At 44.2% G+C, this 21,902-nt stretch overlaps 1 protein-coding gene across 12 annotated transcripts; it reads right to left on the reverse strand.

Annotated features, from left to right (window-relative positions):
• Nucleotides 1–1,253: 1,253 nt before the first annotated feature.
• Nucleotides 1,254–19,883, reverse strand: abi3bpb (ABI family member 3 binding protein b). Of its 12 annotated transcripts, XM_015004016.2 has the most exons (24): nt 19,500–19,883; nt 16,782–16,961; nt 14,540–14,608; nt 14,337–14,469; nt 13,124–13,305; nt 12,980–13,032; nt 12,816–12,846; nt 12,618–12,692; nt 12,285–12,359; nt 11,125–11,313; nt 10,874–10,951; nt 10,331–10,501; nt 8,777–8,842; nt 8,205–8,291; nt 6,858–6,920; nt 6,654–6,779; nt 5,908–5,997; nt 5,604–5,813; nt 5,410–5,515; nt 4,421–4,500; nt 3,975–4,004; nt 3,748–3,906; nt 3,538–3,660; nt 1,254–3,121 (listed from the first exon to the last, which is right to left on the reverse strand). In XM_015004016.2, the coding sequence occupies exons 1-24, from the start codon at nt 19,585–19,587 to the stop codon at nt 3,006–3,008; spliced, it is 2,580 nt and encodes an 859-aa protein (XP_014859502.2). In that variant the 5' UTR covers nt 19,588–19,883; the 3' UTR covers nt 1,254–3,005. The 12 variants fall into 12 exon arrangements, with proteins under 12 accessions (XP_014859502.2, XP_014859503.2, XP_014859504.2 ...); XM_015004017.2 differs by lacking the exon at nt 12,285–12,359 and having other exon boundaries at nt 19,500–19,882; XM_015004018.2 differs by lacking the exon at nt 10,874–10,951 and having other exon boundaries at nt 19,500–19,882.
• Nucleotides 19,884–21,902: the final 2,019 nt, after the last annotated feature.

Here is a 21,902-nt window from a genome sequence, read left to right on the forward strand (position 1 = left end):
TTCTGACTCTTTCAGTGAAATTGTTGTCAAATCTCACTTAAATGTGCAATTAATTCATTTTAATGTATTTTGCATGAATTGCATTACTTCACATGTATCAAGTTTTTCATTTTATTCACTAGTTTGTCACCACCTTCAGTTCTGTGTGAACTCCGTCAGATGGACTTTTTGCTGGTTTTTGGTTTTAAATAATATTTCTTTTGTTTCTTGAGAAGCATTTGTCTGTAAAATGAGTAAAAATATCACTAATGGAGTCATTAAAATTATTTTTTATTTATTTTTGTCAGATGGTGATGACAACGTTCTAGGTCAGGTCGATTAAAAATGTAATTTTTAAAAAAAAAAATCTTGCAACTGGGAACCTGTACCTTAGCATCTTTACATTTCCTAAACATTATTTGTCATATTTGCATACATAAAGTTGAGAAATAACAAAAAAAAAATATGGGAAAATTAAAACCCTATTCTCAAGAATCACTGATTTATGCTTTTTCAAAGTACAAATTCATCCAAAATTCTTACAGAATTCTCTTCAATAAATTCATTAATGGAGAGATTTCCATATCTCCTGGATCCAATATGGCCACCATGCATGGTAGACTTGGTGGAGGTTGTTGTGAATGGTTTCTGATGTACCAGTATCAAACTGGTGGGTTTGATAATCTGAGCCGGGTCACAGATCCAGCTGGTCCAGAACCATCTCCTGATCCGCTGATGGGAGGAAAAGCTGTGGCTGTTTATGGCATTACCCCCCCCAACCCAAACCCAAACCCCAACCCCCAACCCCAGCAGGGCAGTGTCTTGATTTTGGTTTTAGGTGGAGTTGCTGCTTTTATGGACATGTTCTCATTAATCTCTTTATATTCGTCGTATATTTGTTCTAAAAGATGAAAATAACCGACGGTTTGCTTGTTGTTTTCTAAAGTTGCTGCTGTTGGAGTCTCTCTACATGATTTACTGACAGAACCACAAACGGGACTGGCTCGCAGACGGTTCTCTGGCTCTGGGCTCCTTCAATTTGATCCTCTGAGTTTCTCCGGAGCTCCAGCTCCACTGGCATGGCGGCTGGAGCGTTTACAGTGGAAACTGTGGTTTTAGGTCCAGTGCTTATATGAAGCATTAAATGAAAGCCATCAGACAAGCCTGGAAAACATGTTGAGTAGGCTTCTCCACATCTTCCAACCCGACCACAGACGGCTTTATTGTGTGAATAGATGAGGTCTTTATGTAGAAGGCAGCTTATGCAAGACACATTATGTAAAAAAAGAAACCAAATAATTTTATTATTGAAAAACAACACAGTAACAAACACATTTATAAAAAAAAATCACCAACAACACATTGTGACTTTCTTCCAAAGCTGTCTCCTGTGTTTAGCTGAGCCATGATTTATAAGAACAGCTCTGAGCATAAGTCAGGCCGCAGCTGAGAGCGGCAGCCATGTTGAACGGCCCAGTCCAGCAGGACTGGAATACAGCATGTAAAAAAATGACCTGCATCTGTTATTGAACACCGAATGAAAGCCTCCAGGTTCCTCCATGTTGAACCAGACAGCTAATTAAAAATGGATCTGGATTGTTTCAAACATTCAGACAAGAAGCTACGCTAGCGCTCACGTCTCGTTTTACTACTGGACAACGACCCAGGAGATCAGTTACAGAGTAACTTATTATAAGACATGATGTATGATAATAAAACCCTTTAGCTAGGCAGCTAGCTGAGCAGTAGTAGCTACACCGCTGCAGCGTTAGCTTGTTGCTATTGAACAATAATAACACCTTTCAGCTAGCAGCTAGTGATTGAACAATATCAATAAAACTCCTCAGCTAGTAGTTAACCAAGTGGTATTAGTTACACAGCTGGAGAGTTAGCTTGATGTGATTGAACAATAACAATGAAACTCCTAAGCTAGTAGCTAGCTAAGTGGTATAAGCTACACGACAGCAGTAATGGCTTATTGCTATTGAACAGTAACAATAAAACCCTTCAGCTTGCAGCTAACTGAGTGGTAGTAGCTACAAGGCTGCAGTGTTAGCTTCCTGTGATTGAACAATAATACAACTCCTTAGCTAGCAGCTAGCTAAGTGGCTACACGGCTGAACACAAAGTGCTGCTTTAGCTTATTGCTATTGAACAGTAGCAATAAAACCTTTTAGCTAGCAGTTAGCTAAAGCCTTTCCGTCCTGTTAGCATGGTAGGAAGTGGAGGCCTGCCTGACCCCAGTGAGAGTTAAATCTGCTAATCTGTGTAGAAACGACACACTGTCCATATAAAGTCTTATACATATATTTGTCCTGTGCAAAATGCAAGCGTAGAAAATTTCCCCCCAACATCTGAACGACACATTCAATGTGTAGCTGTTGTGCTTTAAGCATCAAACCCCATTTTAAAGAAGCAGAGCTGCATGATGACTGGTTTAGAGAATAGCTGCATCAACATCATGCACCTGTAGATCAGTAAAGTTTACCAGGAAGTGAGGTCATGACCCCCACATGTATCAGAAATTACTTCAACAGGATGACCTTTGAACCTGTGACATGATTGCTTACAGTTAACTGGTTGTACTAGTGAGCTGCCAGTCAACACGGTGAATGTTGTGGTGGGATGTGCTGAGGCTCCGCCCACCCTGTGACCTCCTGTGACCCCCGTTACCTCCTGCCTGTCGCTACTCATGAAGAAATGAAACCAAAGACTTTTGGATAAATAACATCTCACAAGTGATGAAAATAGTAATCCAGGGAGCCAGCTTCCAAAGATTTAACACAAAATAAAATATATCTATCATGAGTTTGTTCCTGCTCTAATCGCTGTAGCGTTGGTGCTTGATAAATAGTAAAGAGAAGGCATGTCTGCTATAGTTGTACAAATGCTCTCTCCTTACAGTTCCCTGATGAGGAAGTCCGGTACATGTTTTTACAGCACTGGGCACCCAGCTCAGGGTCCGGCTGGGTCAGCCCCCCCAGCTGAGGTCAACAAGTCCCTTCCTGCTGAGGATCCCAGTCCGTCTACCACTTCCCAGGGATCGGCGTTCCACATTCGTACCAGGAGACGTAGTTGATGTGGGAATGTCCTCCTATCTGTCCAAAGTGGACGGGTTCCTGGCGCAGAGCTCTGAAGAAACCTGGAGCAGGAGGAAAACACACACAGTTACAAACGTTGATCTGCCAATCGATTGAAGAATGGAAGCAAATTAATCACTATGACAGAAATTCGGTCATGTCTCCAAGCACTCGACAGGAACTGAAGGAAATTTACTCCAGTACAGAAGTTGTAGCAAACCAGTTCAGGAGACAACTAACTAGTTTTCCTAGTTTTTGGGTGTTAACTTGTTACATCATGACCCGTCTGACAGCTTGGTGTGGAACTTGATGGTTCCCAGTAGGTGAAACCTTACTGCTGTCTCCTTCCCCTAAAGTTTACCTCCAACTGTTTAAAGACGCTCCAACAAAACCACTAAAGAAAACATCCTGCAGAACCTCTGATCTTCGTCTCAGTCTAATCTAATCTGGATCTGTGTGTGAAAGTCTCCATGTTTACCGTTTCTGGAGGGGAGCTGGTCCGCTCTGAGCTGCCTGCCGGTCCGTCCGTCCAGAAAAGAATCCACAAACTGGCAGTGATCCTCTCCAAAGCCGCTCTGATCGCCAATGTGGTAGAATTTACCTTCAACATGAAAGGAGACAGTCAGAACCAGAAGGACTTCAGCAGGTCCGGTTCGGTCCAGTCCAACCCGCTCGCATGGCCACTCACCGTTCAGTGAGTCGCTCAGGTAGATCTTGTACCTGAGCGAGTTGCACAGCTGGACGCCTACAAACTTGCGGTACCAGGTTCTCTTCACGTACTGCTTGCCGTGGCAGTCGGAGTACGAGTCGGTCTTGAACGGGAACTGAGTCCAGATGGCGTCTTTTCCTGCACAGAAAACGGGTCAGGCCTCCGCATCCAGCTGTGCTGATCAGACAGAACCGCGGCTGGATTACCTGAGACGTTCTCGCTCACACGCGGATCCGCTGCAGGAGCAAAGACTCAGATTAACTCAGATCTACTGGACTCAGATCCACATCAGTGATGACTTGATCATCAGAGCCAGACCCTCTACAGAACCAGCTCGGACCCTGGAGACCCAACACTGAGGGGTTATGAGTTCTTTAGTGAAAGATGAATGTGTCTCCCCACCGGTTTATGACCCCTGTTGACGTGTCTGAGCTGCAGTGAAGCGGGAGCAATCACAAAGTTCCTTCATGGCCCATTTGTCATTTGATGGATTGTATATCTGAGCGGCTCCAGGCGGGCAGTTGTTCAGATTAATCATGAATATAAACTTGTATTTCTGGAGGAAACGGCCTGGAGGCCGGAGCAGCGGGGGAACCCGCAGAGCGGTTCTGGAGCGGTTCTGGTTCTGACTGATGATGAGGAGGATCCATACCAGACTCCGTGTTGAAGGACACCGGCTCACTCAGAGGACCTTCTCCCAGCTCGTTCTTCGGCTTCACCTTGAACTCGTAACTATGGCAACCAGAGAAACAATTCGGATCCAGTCAGAACTGTTTTAACGTTTTTACAGGACAGAAAATAAACATCCAGTCGTCATTTTCTGGTTCTCAAACTGACCCAAAGGAAGAACCGTCTGACAGTGGGACAAACGGTTCACTGAGCAGAAACTGAAGTTAAAGGGGATGAATTATACAAAATACACATTTTAAATGTTTTTGTTCTTCAATTTGGGTTTTTACTGATTCTAAAAACAAACCAAAAAAAAAAAAACACCTGCAGATTTTTGGCATTAAGTTCATGTTTTTGGTGTCTGGAAAATGAGCCGTTTCAAAATCCTCTGGACTAGTCCATTACCTAGCAACCCAGGCTGATCTCCAGTGTTTGGGCAGCTGTACAATGGCTGCTGGAAAAGACAAGAGTTTTGTTTCTGCATTCATTTTGTGCAGAAGGCTCCACGTCTGCTTTTCTAAGACGTACGGTTGTATAAGTGTTCATCTGTTTGCAGCCATTTTCACATGTGACTAAACGTTTAGCTGGGGGCGTGGCCAGCAGCAGCTCATTTGGATTTAAAGTGACAGAGTCCCTAAAACGACTCAAACTGATCAGACTAAAATCTCTCTATCCAAGAATGATTTTGTGTAAAAAAATGTAGTGAACAGGTTTTGTATAGGCCATCCACCTTAACTCCCATTCTCTTGGTGATTCAGTTGTCCTAACTGTGAACCCGGCTTCACTCCTCAGAACCGTTCTCTCATCAGGACTCATGAAGCATCGCCTGTAGCAGAGCTCAAACCGAGCGCAGTGCCGCGGCCTGTTTGCACAGCTGCAGACTGGAACCTTCACAGATAAATCTCCCTCCATGAGACGCTGGACCTCTGCAACCTGCTGGGGAATGAGGCTATAGAGGGAGAGGTGGAGTACCTGCTCTCAGGGTTCAGGTTCTCTACTGCAGTGTGGGTCTGGTTGGTGGTCAGGATAGAAACCCGTTCTCCATCCGGTCCCTTAGCAGTGGAGATCACCTCGTATTCTGCAGAGAGACAGCAGAGCATTGATTCTTCAGATGTGACGGTTCCTGACAGACTCTCTGTCCTCTTGGCAGATCGCTGCCGGCCTACCAGTGGTGTGGTTGTCTGGTTTCTCCCAGTCCAGGATGATGAAGGACGGACATCCCTCCACCGTCACCACAGTGAGGTTGGCGGGTGGGCTGGTTGGAGGAGAGGTCACGTTCACCTCGCCAGGTTCGTCTTCAGGGAAGTAGTTGAGGGAGGAGGTGATGGAGCAAGGCTCATCCGGCTTCTTCCCGGTTTGGTAAACCACATGGGGCGCTGTGGAAGGGAACCAGTTAAATTACAGGAAGTAAAACGCTTGTTTTGTTGTTAATCCAGTAATGAAGATGTGCTGCTGCTGGTTGCTGCTTACCCACGTAACGCTTCTTGCCCATTGCATCAACATCAGAGGTTGGCTGAGACTGGAAAAGGTCTGAATCCTCCCAACTCTCCTGCCGAGTCACTGAAAACAGAAATGTGTTGACATGAGACGACAAACTTTTCTGCTTCGTTCAACAGGTTATTAAAGGTTTATGGCCTATACAAAACATGGCCATTATGGTTTTGCATAACGAGATTCTAGTCTGATCAGTTCTGACCATCTTTAAATTCAAATAAGCTGCTGCTGACCACGCCCCCCAACTCAACATTCACATAAAGATGGCTGCAAACAGATGTACAATTATATAACTGTACATGTTTGAAAAGCAGAAGTGGAGCCTCCTGCACAGCCAATAAGAATCCAGCAAGTGGTTTCTGAACGGAAAGTCATTGACTTTTCCAGCAGCCATTGTACAGCAGTAAAACCAGCTGACCAAAGATGCCAGAACTCTGCCTGGGTTGCTAGGTAACAGCCAGAACTCCGCCTGGGTTGCTAGGTGACGGGTAATTCAAGACGTTTTTGAAACTTTTTGAAATTTTCCAGACACCAACAATCATAAATTTATTGACAAAAACCAGCTGTTTTTTAAGCACTTCAGAAGCAGTAGAGACACAATGGGAGTTTAAAACATGTAAAATGTAGATTTTGGTTGTTCCTCCTTTAGGAATCAAAGCTGCATCCTCACCCACCAGCTCCTTGATCCCCTCCAAACCTTCGCCGTGTTTCTGAAGACTCACCGGCTGTCGGAGCCACTGTAGTCGTAGTTTGTCTTCGCTCCTGTTTGGTCGGTTTGGTCGTCACTGCTGGGACTTTATACTTTGGGATTTCTGGGTTTCCGCTCTTGTCAGGGCGGTTCACCTTGTCTGAAGAAAAGAACATTTTAGAGGTTTCTGTCTGTCAACATGGCGGTAAAACCAGCAGCCATGAAGCTGATCTTTTACCAGTCTCTCCAGGTTTTCGCACATCGTTTGGCCGGATGTTCAGAGTCGTCCGAAATGGAGGTCCTGAAACAACAAGAAGCAGCAAACAGGCTCTGTAACAGCTCAACCAGTTATGACTTTCTGAAGATAGAAGAGACATAAAGCAGCTTTTTTCTATTTGATGGAAACCATTGGTCCGCTAAGATTAAGATCATGTGCTTTGTATGCTTTTGAAGTGGTGCAGGGCAGAAATGTTCTGTAAATGAGCGTCAGGCCTGTGGGAACGGCCTTCATCAAACAACGTTAAGCTGCAGCAGAGGCGGTGGGTCTGTTTCTAGCCAGGTGTTCTTCAACCTCCTGGGGAAACGAGAGTTTAACCAAACCAGAGCTCTGCTCTGACTCCCAGCGCCAAATGAACCTGAAAACATGAACCATCCCGTCTGCAGCCACAGGACTTGATGTTTCTGATGGAGGCGTCCAGAACCTGCAGCCAATTACACCCCCACCCGAACCCCCCCTCTGTTAAAGGAGAAGCCAAAATTCCTCACAATCAGGGAATTGATCCGCTTCCAGAGCGAAATGGCATGAATGCAAAACCAGCAACATGAAACCCGGCGGAGTCCCGCAACATTTTAGCTCGTAACTTGAAACAATACAGAGGCATTCCTTCCAATCAGGATGTGTAAATATGATGGCTGCTGCAGCACCACCAATATTTGCTGTTTGCTTAAATTGTTTTGGTTTCTAAGAACTGCAGAGCTTTCGAGCTACATTCCTGTTATTCTTGGACATAAACTCCTTCTGCCTGTTCAAGCTGGAACCAATAAATGCACAGAGGTTTATACTGGACCGTCCTGGTGGAAACTGCTCTGTAATTACAGTGTGTTTTCCATTGTTTCACACACAAACCGGCCTGATATATAAATAGTTGTTTCCACGTTTCCGTGGAAAGTGATCGATGCTCGCCATGCATCACATCAGCAGCAACATGTCCGCCGCCCAGCGTGCAGGAAGCATCAAAACATCAGGCTGAGAGCAAGCACCAGGTCACCACAGGCCAGATGCAAGCAGTTTGTCTGTGGCGAGGAAAAGTGCAAAGCCCTGCAGAGTGAAGTCCTTAAAAATAAGCTATCAGGGACCATCATACTTTCCAAGAAAAAAGTATTTTCCACAAGATGTGCCGAAGTCTTTGGCTGCAGCGTTGAAGCTGGCGGCTCGTCTTTCCCTCCTCGTCCCTTTTGTCTTGATCCCAAACAGCCCCAACCCATGCGGCGCTGGTGCAGCGCGGCGTTGGTGCAGCGCAGCAGAGCAGCTGAAGCACGCAGCAGCGTTACGGCGCAGACAGGCAGGGGTCATGCTGTTACCAACCATAAAGCCGGTCGTCAACGACGACACCCGACCGACCAAACCCAGCAGGAGCATCAGACTTCTTGTCCTCCGTCAGCGAGTTGTTGACTGCAGCAGGAGAGGCAGGGCAACTGAAACATGGCTCTGATTGGACGGTTATTCTGTCACTGCTCTGTTTACACCTGTATGCTTTCAACAAGTCCCAGATCAATGGTTTTTATGCAAACAGAAAACAGTTAAACCGACACCAAGCCGTCTCTGGATCCCTCAGCACATCGAACACACAGTGAACTGATGGGACCTTTTCAAATAATCAAGCTGCAGCTTCATCTTGATTATTTGAAGGACATTCTGCCAGAAACATGGCTGAAGACCAGCAGAAGCTTGACTGGAAGCTGAAAACATGAGACAACAAACATGGATGGACAGATCAATGGATGGAAGGATGATGGATGACAGGATGAGGAGATGGACACAAACATATTAATGGATGTGGACAAAAACAGCAACATGAGCCGCAGTGGAGATGGAGATGCTGCAAAGCGAGTGAAGGGTTAATGATGACACGCAGAAGACGAACAAGGACTCTTTACCCAGTCGAGCTCTGGGCCATAAGGCCAGTTTGGGCTGGGAAATGCCCCGGTGTGGCTGTCCGTTTGCTGTAGGGAGAGAGCCAAGTGTCAGGAGAGGAAAGAACCAGGATCCTTCAGAAGAACAACCAACCAAAACCTTTAGAGGAACTCAAACGGTTCCTCCTGCTGGAGACGACAGGCAGGATCTGAAAGCAGAGCTTTGGACTGGATCTGTGGGGTTTCTACCAGTAGCTACGAAGCAGCAGAGTTTAGATGAGAACCTGAACCTTAGACCTCAGGATTTCATTCAGCCTGTCTGCTCTGGTTTGAGTTTCACTCCAGCGGTTTGGAAAAGACGTTGCTTCAGCTCATAATCACTGGGTTTCAAGATTAGAGCGATAAGACTCTTTAAAAACATCTGGTTCATGTGAGCTGGGACGAAGCCTGGAGCTGATAATGGGTCCTCAGCATCATCCGGTCCAGATGAGCCTGGTTCAGAGGAAACCTGGTTCTGGTACCAGAACAACACGGCCTTCATGAGGAAGACTTTGGTCTGTTGTTACTGAGGGAGTGGGAGGCTGCAGCACAAACTGGCAGAAATAATCAAAACTTAAAATATTTTACAAATGTCTGCCAACCTGAGGCAGGTCAACCTGGCCTCTGCTGGACCTAGAAGACTTGTTTGGTTGTTCAACTGACAGGTTCAGCAGCCAATCACAGATCATCATCAGGAAGATTAATGCCAGGAAGTGAAAGAGACGCTTAGACAGGAAGTGTTTCAGAAATCCCTACAGTGACTGGATCAGAGGTGTAATGGTTGGTGGGTCAAAATGTTCTGAAAAAATTGAAAGGTGCCGGAAAAAATCTAAAAAAAAAGTGCTGTTATATTAATAGTATCGATCGGTTGCAACAACGTCACTTAATCGCTGGAGGCGCCATGACGACGATGGAAGTGAGGGACGGGAGGATTGGACAGATTGTTTCTAAAGTGGTTTTTTCCAGTTTATTCATGCATTCTACTGGTTCAAGTCCAGATCATTTATCCTGGCTCATAGATTTACAGAAGATGGATATAGTTTGCTTAGAAACTGACATACTGACATTCTGATCAAATCGAATTCACGCCACATGATTTATGTCACCGTTTCTCTTTACACTGGAGCAGCATTAAAAATGTCAAAAGTCCAGATGCTAACCAGTTTTTTCCCTGCATGCTAGGCTACATGATGGCGTGGCATTGTCGCCATGGTTACCATAATTCAATATTTGCTGCATCTTAAATCATTTTTATAAAGAATATAAACGTTAATCTTCTTATCTAGCATAAAGCTGTAAATCCACGATGACGCCGATGGCTGACGGTTAAGATCACCGTAACGTTGATCATTAAAAGTGATCAAATAAAACTTTGGTTTGCATCTTTGTCTGTTTGACTGCGCAGCACCTTATGACCATTTAGAAATAAAGTGGTTATCAGGCTACCAGCAGTTTTGAGCGGCGTTCTGCTGGGTTTGGATCTGTCTGCAGTAGAGTCAGAGAACGTAAAGTGGGAATAAAGGTTCAGTGGAAGATTACCCCCAATGATCAAAGAGGTCGGGGACGAGCTACTGGATCTAGAGGGAGAGTGGCGCTGTGTGACGCGGTAAGAGAAGGGGTCAAGGTGGCTCCTCAAGATCAGTGGGGAAGCTTCAGGGCTGGAGGAAATCACAGGCAGTGACGGCCTCCCGTTCCTGCTGCTGCCTTGGCCTAAAAGAGGAAGAACAGTCGCAGTGTCGGGTTACAGTTTGACGTGATCCTGCGATGGAAAACAGAGAGCTAGCAACAGCCCTGAGCGACGGACCAACAGCTGGAGCTTAACTCGGCTAACAGACGGATGAAGGATGGGTGGTGATGATGATGATGGGTCTCTTAGCTACAACAATCTTGGATCCAGTCAGTGAAGCTGCTGCGACAAGCAGCCATGACTGACAGATTGTGCGCTACATGCAGACGCTGGATGGGATGGAGGGAAGGAGCAGACCTGAGGATAAAAACAATCCACCAGAAGCCTGACAGGGAGAGCAGACAGACAGACGGACAGAGCGAGGCCGGCTCTGAGCGGGCAGGAAGTGAGGTTACCCCAGGTGCCGGGCTTGGCCCGCTCATTGGCCAGGGCGAATCGGAGCAGCGGCGAGCCGTCCTGAGGTCTCACAGCAGCTGTGAGGATAGAAAAGGTTGAACACTGCAACAACAAACATGCTTCACTGGAAGAGACGCTTCCCGTCCTGTCAAAGTAAAGCCACAGTAACCAGAGGTCATTCTGGAAGAAAAGGAAGGACGAAGTCAGAGGCAAACCAGGAGGATGTTAGCAGGAGAGAGGTGGAAATTACCCGCAGGATTAGGAAGCTTCTCAGGAGCCCTGCTGGGGGCCCTGCTGGTCTGAAGCGCGGCGCCTTTGGAGGGGAAGTTAGAGACAGTGATGTTGGCAGGGGGGGTGGAGGTAGGCAGCAGTTTGGGGGGGGCAGGGGTCCGCCGCTCCGCAGGATGGGTTCGGTTGGTTATGACACTGTTTCCTTTTTCTGGGACAGAGAGGAGAGATGCTGTGATCCTCGATCCCAACAACAGAAACTCGTCTTTAAACTCAAAGTTTCCCTCTGAGTACTGAGACCTTTCTGCTTTCAACCAAAACTTCCTCGGTCGTTAAATTATGGGTCAGATTCTTTTGGCCAATTGGGTCAAAGTGAAGTTGAGATGTTCTGGTCTCAGTAATCATGTTCCTCAGAAAGACTGAAAGCTTAAAAGACTCTGGACTGAACTGAGCAGAACGACTCGTGTCGTCTTTCTGCAGAGAGAAAGACCAACAACGTCTGCGTCTGAACTTACTGATGGCATGCAGACCTGGCATGCAGTCTGGGTGAGAAACGATGAAGAGACGCAAAGAAAGAGGAAGAAGAAGGGAAATGTAGAGCTTTACTCATCAATAAGATGTTTTTAAGGAGGTAAAACCTGGAAACAAGCCCAGTGATCAGGTAAATGATGGTTTATGAACAGATACTGACCCTGAGGAACTCCTCAGAAAAGGTAACGAACACCAAGACGTTGAAGCTGGTCCATCATTTGGTTCGGTTCACACCTGAGAACATAATTAAGGTTCTCAGGTGTTTAGAAGAACCCTGACTTTAAAAACTCACCTTGCTAACAAACAGTAAACTCTGCTGATATGCAGATGATCATCAGGTGATTGTTTTTCTACTTTTATATGAACAGATATTCTGTTTTCAGCGAAAAATGGCAGAAAAAGCAGAAGGTGAAGATGATGAGTCAGTGAAAGGTCAAAGGTCGCCGGTGGCTGATGGATGGTGGTCACATGATGATGGCAGCGTGGGCGGGGCCAAGTCCACTTACTCTGATCCAGTGACATCACCACCAAGGCTTTCTGACTGGGCCGAGCATGCAGCCAATCAGGACAGGCCCCGCCCCTTTCAGGAGCTGAAGCTGCATGAATGGATGAAGCTGATGGTTAAAGAAGGAAAAGTATCTCCATGGTTACCGGGTGAGCCGTGAGCGGGTTTGGGCCGGGCGGAGCCGGGCGCAGGGACCGTTTCCTGCTGGCTCTCTGGGGACTCTGTGGGAAACAGGAAGCTGTCTTTATGGATGAAGAGGAGAGGAAAGACAGGAGAGGAAGAGGAAAAGAACCGGACCGTTTCCAGAGAAACAGCTGCAGTTCAGGTCCGACTGATGAGCCTCAGCATGCTGGGAGTTTACAGAGGTTTTTAAAGATTGGATCATTTTGGGATCAGTTGACCGTCACTGCAGCGCTTCGGTCCGGTAAGAGAGTCTGACGCCCCGAAAGAAAAGGAAGGATGAAGGAGGAGATAATCACCGAAGACGGAGCGCGACAGCCCGGGGTCAACTGGCTTAACGGCCGGGACCCGAAGACCAGAACTGTTGTGAAGAACTGCAAATAACAACAGTCATTACTGCTCTTCAGTCATAAAGCAAAGTTATCATCACAGTTTGTCTCATTTACTGGTTAGAAATGTGGAGCAGCTTTAGAGGTTGTGTTGTGATTAAACTTTACCTGGAGAAGGAGGGAACGACTGCTGAGGTTTCTGAAACACAAACCAAAGAACAAATGTTCAACAACTTCATCTCTCTAACCTGAAAGGCTCTGTGTCGCCTCTGTGACTTTAATAAATCTGCATTTATCTGCTAATCCAGTGAGATCCAGTAGCCGTTACGTACCATCGGATTTGCCAGAGGTTTCCGCGGCTTGTACGGTTTCTGATTGTTTTTATCTGCAGATTAAGAAACAACAATTTATCAGAGAACATGGTATGATTTCAGCAGAAGAAGTTCTTTCTGATTGGTGGAAGAGGTTCTGCTTACTGGCCGTGTTGGTGCTGTGGATGACCGGTTTGCTCCAGAGGCCGCTGCGGTCGTCCTTGTTGGAGCGAACCCCGAACTCGTACTGCGTGTCGGGCTTCAGGTGGTCGATGACGGTGTCGCTGGTGGGACAAGTCTGGTAGATCCACTTCCTGTTCCTCTCCCTGTACCGGATGGTGTAGAACCTGGAGCAGGACAGAGGACACACACATCGTCACACACATCGTCACACACATCGTCACACACTGGACGGTGGATGAGCCGGAAGATTCAACAAGAGGTTCAAACTCAATGGACACAAGTCGATGCTTCACATCTTCTTTGTTAAGGCTGAAGTGATGCTTTAACAACATTTTGGAAGATTTGATACTAAAAATACTTGGAAGCATCGAAAAAAAGGGAAAACAGTTGGTAAAAATGCTCCTAGTGGCCTGGAAAAAAATCCAGCGACTCTGTGGACCAATGAATTCAGATCATTGACGTTTTGCTTGCTAACATGTTGTATTTCTAACAGTTTGCTCTGGTTATAAAGATGCTTTAAACGTCACCAGACCTTCTTGAACAATCTCTGTCTGAAACTTAAACTCCTTCCAGTTGCAAATGGCTCCTAAAAGCAACATTTTGGTTCTTCTGGGCCGTTATGAACAGTAGGATCAGACTCCAACGTCTCTGGAGTTGAACAGGCGTTCAGAAATAATCTGCATCACCAGATGGATCCGCTGAAGCTGCTGGAGCGTCAACGAGCAACTCAACGCTGCGGCTGGAAGTCTGGATCTCGTCAGAGTTTCACTGACTGCAGTCCTGAAGGTGTCGGGTTAACAAGACGTTAATAACCAAGGAGGCTTGAAGTCGTGTGGTTTCTCTGGGCGTCTGCAGCCATCATGACCTCAGCATGGAAACAAGCATGTTGTTCATCCTGGCCAGCGTGGATCTCCACTTTCTCCTGGGTTTTGGGAGCGAGGCAGCAGCCAAGCTGAAGGAGCTGACGTTAGCTTTAATAAGAGCAGCAGAGGACTGCAGGGTCAAGATTTCCAGAGGCTCCTCCAACTCGTTTGACAGGGAAGGAAAAATGTGAGCTGCAGGCGGCGGGAGATGATCACTCAGCACAGGCTGACGATTCAAACACAACAGATGCGTCTTCCTGACTGGACAGACAAGAGACTCTGTCCCACTGTGGACACGGAGACGTCAGGTCAGGATTGTTATGACTCCTCACCCGTCCTCCAGACACTCGCTCATGATGTTCTTCTCGTACGGCGTCTTCAGGTGGTTCCCCCAGGACAGCAGCACCGCCGTGGGGCTGATGGAGCCGATCACCAGGTGGAGCGGCTTCTCCAGGTTCACCTTGCCTAAACGGAGACATCCGTGAGACTGCAGGAGGTTTGGATCGGACCGAACCGGACCGGACCAGAACCCTACCTGTGCAGTGCTTCTTCACGTCGTTGACCGGGATTGGCTGGACGGCCACCAGGTACTTTGGTTCAGCATCTGAAACAAAATGGCGGCTGAGCTAAGTGTTTGGTGACAGATGATCTCAGACATGGAAATACAGAAACATTTCTGATTCATTCCAACAGCGACCGTCAGCAGAAATGTTCCTTTGGACCAAAACACTCTCAGATTTCTGCTGGTCTTTGTCCAGCCACCTGATCTGACGCAGAAAGTTGGATCAGCATGAAGACTCTTAACAGGTAAACGATCCTGAAGATGAGTTTGTTCAGAAAGTGTTGCATCTGGAGTTTCTCCTGCCTGTTGGAAACATGAACAGGTCCTGTGGGACCTGCTGGACTCTGTTACGGAGCGCCATGACAGTGATGATGTCATGGCGGCGTGACGCTAAGCAGACGCACACATGGCAGCGATTACAGATGAAGAGAAATTTCTCTGCAGGAACAAAAGCTTGAAAGTTCTTCCAGACCAAAAAGCTTCGGCTCTTTGTCTGAAACACGTTCAGGTGAAACATGGAAGGACATGAATGAAAACTGTTTCTCCCCAGAGAAAGGCAGTGAGCTTCATGCCTTCCTTTATGATAACCAGCATGGCATTCAGCTGAAGGTGACAGTAAAGCGCTATGCTAGCATGGTTTTTACTAGAAGCTAGCACTAAATACTATACCAACATGGTATTTAGAGGAAGATAATGTTAAAGTGCTATGCTAGCATGGTGTGTATTGGAAAGTAGCGCTAAAGTTATATACAAACATGGTGTTCAGCAGAAGATAAAATGCTATGCTAGCATCACAATACCAACACGGTATTTAGTGGAAGTAAATACCACTAAATATTTACATATTGTTAAAGCACAGCGCTTTTGCAATATGCTAAAGCGCTATGCTAGCATGGTTTTTACTAGAAGCTAGCACTAAATGATATACCAAAATGGTATTTAGTGGAAGATAGTGCTAAAGCACAATGCTGGCATGGTATTCACTAGAAGCTCATTCTAAAGAGCTATACCAATATATTATTTAGCAGATGCTAACGCTAAAGTGTCCCACCACTACATGAAGGGACGGCATTACATCACTTCCTGTACCAGACTTCCTAGAGGAATCATCACTTCCTCTGAGCTTTGGTCCTGTTTATTGGTTCTGATGGGACCATAACGTTCAGCCCAGCCGACCCATCAGGATCTGATGGTTCCCATGCAGCATCAGTCGGGTTCTTCACCTCAGAACCTGGAGGCTTTAGTCTATAAACGTATTAAAAATTATCTGCATGACACAAAGTTTATGATAACTTTTATCACATTCAGATCTTCCTGGAGAGACGGAAATGTTGGAGAGTAGATCAGAACTAAACCAAATGGATCAATAACTCAAACTTTATGATCTGAGTTACATTCTCAGCTGATTTAGTGGGATGAATCCTCCTCCATACGTCTGCTTTGGTTTTTAAACAGCAGCAGTTCACCTCAGAGGAAACACCAGCATCGCCCTGAAACCACATCTGGGTCTGATGTGGCAGGAAACCCAGAAACCCTGAAACCACGAGCAGCAGCGGATTTACAGAGTCAACATGCGGCGCTGCAGAGCTGATGGATGAGCCGAGAGCTGGAAGGACTTTAGGGATGTCCATACTCAAAGAATTATGACGGCTTATTTGGGCCAATTTAGAGAGAATAAAAGTCATACATTTCTGAAGAAAAACAACAACACTCAGACATTTTGAGAAAACAAAAAAAAAGGAATTTTCTGAGCTGAAAAAGTTGAAATTTGCAAGACAAAACTTGGAAATTTCTTCTGTACAAGCTCAGAAAATTCCAATTTTTTTTCTTAGAAATTATAAAGTTTTTTCTTGAAATTTTCAACTTTTGAAACTCAGAAATGTTCAAGTTCTTTCTAGAAGATTTCAGAGATTAATCCCAAAACATCTGACATTTTTCTTGTAAATTTTTGACTTTTGGAGATCAGAAATTTCCAAGTTTTTACTAGAGTTTATTGGTGAAAATTAATTTTTTCTATCTACAACAGTGTCATGTAGATATGGCCTAGTCAAAGTCCTAAATTTAGCCGTGAACCATTGGCAGCACTGAACAGAGATGTTTTTCCAAACTGACTGAATATAACTGCAGGATTTTGGTTTGGAATATGAAGCAGAACATCCCAGGTTTATTCTCTGGACCAGAACCCGACCCGACCCAGAACCGACCCGGTTCTTACCCAGCTCGGTCTCGTACAGCTGTCCGTTCTCCGGCAGCTGGATGAACTGCTTGGAGAAGACGCTCCTGCCGTATCCTAGGATGTATCCCTCCAGCTTCACGTCCGGACCGGGCCGGACGAACTTCATGACGATGGTGTCGCCGGTGGCGTTGATCCGGACCTTCATGTTCTGACGGCGAACTGAGGGAACCAGACAGGAGGCGTGAGCAGAACCGACCCGGAACACAGAAACAAACACACAGGTTCAGGTCCATCAGAACCAGAACACGAACCATCCCGGGTCCTGAGGGTTTTTGTGGTTTCTACAGCAAAAATTTACGCATTTTGTAGCAATTTTTTCAAAAAGTTTTGGTTAAATTTACAATTTTTTAAGACAAATTTTTGTTACAAAAGTTAAAATTGCTTCATAAAACCTTAATTTGCTATGAAAGAGAATAAAGTTCACTGTAAAAAAAAACAAAAAGATTGACTTTAATCTCAGAGTTCCTTTTTTTGCAGAGTTCTGACTTTTCTTTTAAAAATTATAACTTTTTCTTTGATTTGACTTAAATTTCAGAATTCAGATTTTTGTTCTCAAAATCCTGACATTTCTCTGAGATTTTAATTCCTCTCAGAATTCTGAATTTTTTTCTGAGAATTCTGAAATTAAACTTAAAAACCTGAGAAAAAAAGTAATTCTGTTTAAATAACTGTATCTGCATAAGTTTTGTTTATCGGTCATTTAAGAAGGGAATACATTTTTTCCTTCCTCTTAACTTTCCATATCTGGACACAGCACAGAACCTGGTAATAAAGAAGCATTGTGTTGCCGTTGTTCTCTGTAGTTTGATCCAGAACCGACCTGAACAGAAACATTTCAGAGTTCAAGGTTTAAAAGTTTGAAGGTTTGACGTTTTTTCAGTTTTTGTGTCTTTATTTTGTCCAGTAAACATGAATCTGAGGCGTCGGGTCTTCAGTTCTGTGTTTGAACTCATTTCTTTGCTCCCGTCTCTCTCTGGATGTGGAGCCATTAGAAATCAACCGCAGGAACATCTGGAGCAGCAGATCCTGATGTTCCTGTTTATGTAGCAGCAGCAGAAACTAAAAGCTTCACAGGATTTTATTGTCCTGAAGGACAGAAAACGACCAGCCTGCAGCGTTTAGAGTCGTTAAAATCTGCTGCAGCGTTTTGAGACCAAAACGAGGAAGTTTACCATAAAACTGAGATTAAAATGTTCCATCTGCTGAAGGTCATCTAAAGATCCAGGATTTCTAAATATAAATATATTTATACTTCAGCGTCACTGTCCAATCATTATGCTGCTCAGAGCGCCCCCTTCTGGTCATAAAAGTAATTAACTGGAAAATGAGCAAATCCTGCAAAAATTAGTTTCTGAAAATTGAAGGTTTTTACTGAAAGCTTTGAAATTAACTGAGAAAATATGCAAGAAACCAGCAAAAACATTTAAAAATGATAAAAATGATTTGATTAGGAGCTGAACATATGTTATAGTAGCATGGAGCGACACGCAGAGATTCAAAGAAAAGCATAAAACCTCCAGCAGGACGTTTCTGTTCCTCATGGCTTCAATTTGATGCATAAATTATTTATTTACAGTCAAATTTGTACCAACAGCAGAACTTTGGTTGGGAAAAAAAAATCAGTGAAAACTGAAAAATGATTACATCATGAAATTAAAAACCTGAAAAAAATGTAAGTAAAACCGTCACAGAAAGCAAAAAATCTGAATTATGTGAAGATAATTTAATGTCGTCTATAAACTTTGGGGAGTTTCAGTCTTTTGATTTCAAAGAGTAAAGTTTTGCTTAATTCTTGATTTTCAATGCGTTTCAATGAAGCAAAAATGTAACAAATAGTTTTTTAAAGAGTATAAATAGTATTAATACCAAAACACAGTCGTTTGAGAAACCATGCAGAAATAGGTGCCATATTATTTTTAGATATAATAAACTGAATAATAAAGGAAATTTAACAATACCTTAAACTTGAAATAAAAACTCTTCTGAAAAGCCTGCAGCGCCCCCTATGGGTCAACTATGGAATTACAGTCCGCAGCTTTTAAAAGGTTTGTTTTCAGAACATGGATGTCCAGAGCGCCCCCTGCAGGACAAGTCATGCAGCGCTGCTTTGCAACAACAACGAAAAGTAAAAACAATTTTAAAAAAAAGAAATTAGTCCTGAATGGTTAGCATGGTTAGCATCCGGTGTTTTTAAAGAATACAAACTACAGACGGTGAGTTAACGCCCCCTGCTGGCCGCAGTGAAACCACTGAGTTAGTGGTTACAGTTTAACACACTAAGGAAAATGTTCCCCTCCAGTCTGGACCGGGGTTCTGCAGAACCGAACCTCTGGCTCCGATCAGAAACGTTTCAGAAACCAGAACGTCGTCTGCATGGAGACAAACCAAACCCAGCGGGTCGGTCTGCGAACCGGGCCCCAGCAGAACCCTGGACCAACACCTGCCTGAGGACCAGAACCAGAACCAGAACCTGCTGACTCAGCTGATTCCATTCAAAGCGTGCAGGAGAATCCTCCTGCTGTTTTATTCTGAAATCTGGATCAAAACCAGTCAGCTTTAAACTGAAAGGATAAAAACTTTTATTTTCTTTCTTCACTGTCACCAGTTTGCTTCTCTGACCTTTGACCTCAGATTGAGTCTGTTTTCTACCTGTTCTGGTTCTGCCTCTGTGTTTTTTTGTCAGATATCTGGACTTGCCTCGGATCCTCTGGGCCGGGCTGCCGCTCAGCAGAACCGTCCCTCCGATCAGCAGCAGCAGCAGAACTCTGAGCAGGAGAGCCACCATGACCTCTGACCTCTTCCAGGTGATGATGAGCAGGGTGAGGAAGGAGCGACCTGGAGCTGGACAACTTCACTAAGCGTCTCAGAGAGCAGCCGCCTTAGGACTTGTTCAGCTGTGGGACGTCCTCGCTGTGAGACGCTGCGGCCAGCGGCGCCATCTATAGGCTGGGCAAAGGGGGCGGAGCCTCTCTCTCTCTCTCTCTCTCTCTCTCTCTCTCTTTCTATCTTTCTCCTCCTCCTCTTTGTTCCTCCTCGTGCAGAACCGAGCCGTTCTGTTTCCACCAGCTGCTGCAGACCCAGTCCTGTTCTTCATCCTCCTCCTCTTCCTCATCTGTTTTAACCCTTCATTAAAACTTTTACATCTTATTTTAATGTTTTGTCTGTTATTTATGTTAACAGTTTATGTTTTTATATGTATGAAGGTTTTTAATTCATCAGTAAATCATTTATTGGTCTGTTTTCATTAAATCCTCTCCTGGTTTTTAATCTGATGTTTGTTTTTAATCCTTTTTTCTTCTCGTTTTACACTTAAACTTTATTTCTTCTCATTCTGACGCGTTTCCCGTATCTAATCAAATGTTTTCTATATTTATGTTTCTTCATTTTGTTCTGATTATATTTTTCATGATTTTTATGACAGTTTTCTATCTTTTTGTGTTTCTCTGCTTGTTTCCCTTGTTTTTAATCCTTTTTATTTTTCATATTTCTTCCTGGTTCTGGATCTCTGATCTTTTACGTCGTTCTTTTCTTGTTCTGCAGGATTTTTTAGGGTTTTTTATTTGGAATATGTTGCTCTGACTTTATGGTTGTTCTGCGCATTTATGATCGGGTTTTTCATCTATCAGTCAATCATTTACACATATTTCACTTTGAAACGTTCCTCTTTTGTTTTCTGCAGATTTTTACACATTTTATGAGTTTTTATCTGAAGGTTTTGCATCTTTTGAATCTTTATGTTGTTATTTCATATACTTTCATTTATATGGTTATATGGTTGCGTAACTTTACTGGTGGTTTTTGTTGGAACGTTCTGGATCCTTTTTAACTTTTTCCTCTGGTTTTTAATTTTTATTTGAATGTTTTCAGATTTTTTTGTCTCTTTTCCAGCCGGTTTGCTTTCTTGTCTTCCAGTGTCTCCTTTATGTATATTTCTGTTTGTATTAAATCACTTTTTCATGTTTTGAGGTTTTTCATGTTTCTTTGACAGTTTTACAAATTTGGTGTTTTTAATGTATCTCTCGTTTGATGTTTTATCGTTTTAGTCTTTATTTAAATGTTTTAGTCGTTTTGTGACTGATTGCGTCACTTTCTGGTCGTTCTGCAGGTTTGGGGCCTTCAGCTGTTCTTCACATTTTCCTCTGCTTGCTTTCCTCCTTTTTTATTTTTATGTAAATGTTTTGCATATTTTTTTGTTTCTTTTCCAGCCGGTGGTTTTTTCTCATCTATGTTTCTCTGTTTGCTCTGAATCTTCCTGTGGTTTTTCTATTTGAGCTTTGAGTAAGTTTTGCATATTTCTTTGGCAGTTTTACACATTTCTGAGGTTTCATAAAACTTTTTCTCCAGGTTTTTTGGAAATATTTTGCATCAATCATTAATCTACGGTTGTTTTTGTCTTTTTTGCATTTTTCCTGTTTTTCCAACCATTGCTGTGTTTTTTTTATCTACCAAAGATTCATTTATAAATATTTTTGTTTGCACTGAGCTGACATGTTGTTTTGGATCTTTTGGGTTTTTCATGAGTTTTGCATGTTTTTTTGTTTTTCTTAACAGTCTGAATATTTACCATCCCTTTCTGGATGTTTTTCATGTGTCTGAGGATGTTTTTAATCAATCAGTGAATATTTTCCATATATTCCATATATTATTTTCCTTCTTTCTTGGCTTGTTTTGCATCTTTTTATCATTTTCTCCTTCTGTTTCCTCATCTGAACTCTGTGGCTTCACCATAAAAATATCTTTTCCATCATAAACGCTGGTTATGAGCCGCGGCCCCGGGTCCTTGGATCCCTGACCTCTGACCCCGCAGCCTTCAGGGTCACTGATTAACTCCCACTTGGAGGATGGAGTGATGGAGTTCAGAGCTGTGAACACAGCAGTATTTACTGAATTAAGCGTCTTATTATGACCACATGTTGCAGCTGAATCACTGAGGTTGGAGGTTTGGCGGTGGAGGCAGCAGCTGGATGTTCCCGGGCGGAACCGTGAGGTTTGGATCAGCAGGAATGAGAGGAATGACATCTCCTCGGCTCAGGGTGTTAATGATTTCACACAAAAAGGCCACAAATGAAAGCAGAGCATGCTGGGAACATCACAACACGT

This window comes from Poecilia mexicana, unplaced genomic scaffold (assembly GCF_051168715.1).
Source record: "Poecilia mexicana isolate PSO_F unplaced genomic scaffold, ASM5116871v1 scaffold_2, whole genome shotgun sequence".
NCBI classification, from domain to species: Eukaryota; Metazoa; Chordata; class Actinopteri; order Cyprinodontiformes; family Poeciliidae; genus Poecilia; species Poecilia mexicana.

Coding starts and splice junctions, on each gene's coding strand:
- abi3bpb (XM_015004016.2), bottom strand. CDS start 19,587: ATGGTGGCTCTCCTGCTCAGAGTTCTGCTGCTGCTGCTGATCGGAGGG. Junction 8,843..10,330: donor GACCTCTTTGATCATTGGGG/GTAATCTTCCAC, acceptor CTCTCCCTACAG/CAAACGGACAGCCACACCGG. Junction 3,122..3,537: donor CCAGCTCCCCTCCAGAAACG/GTAAACATGGAG, acceptor CTCCTGCTCCAG/GTTTCTTCAGAGCTCTGCGC.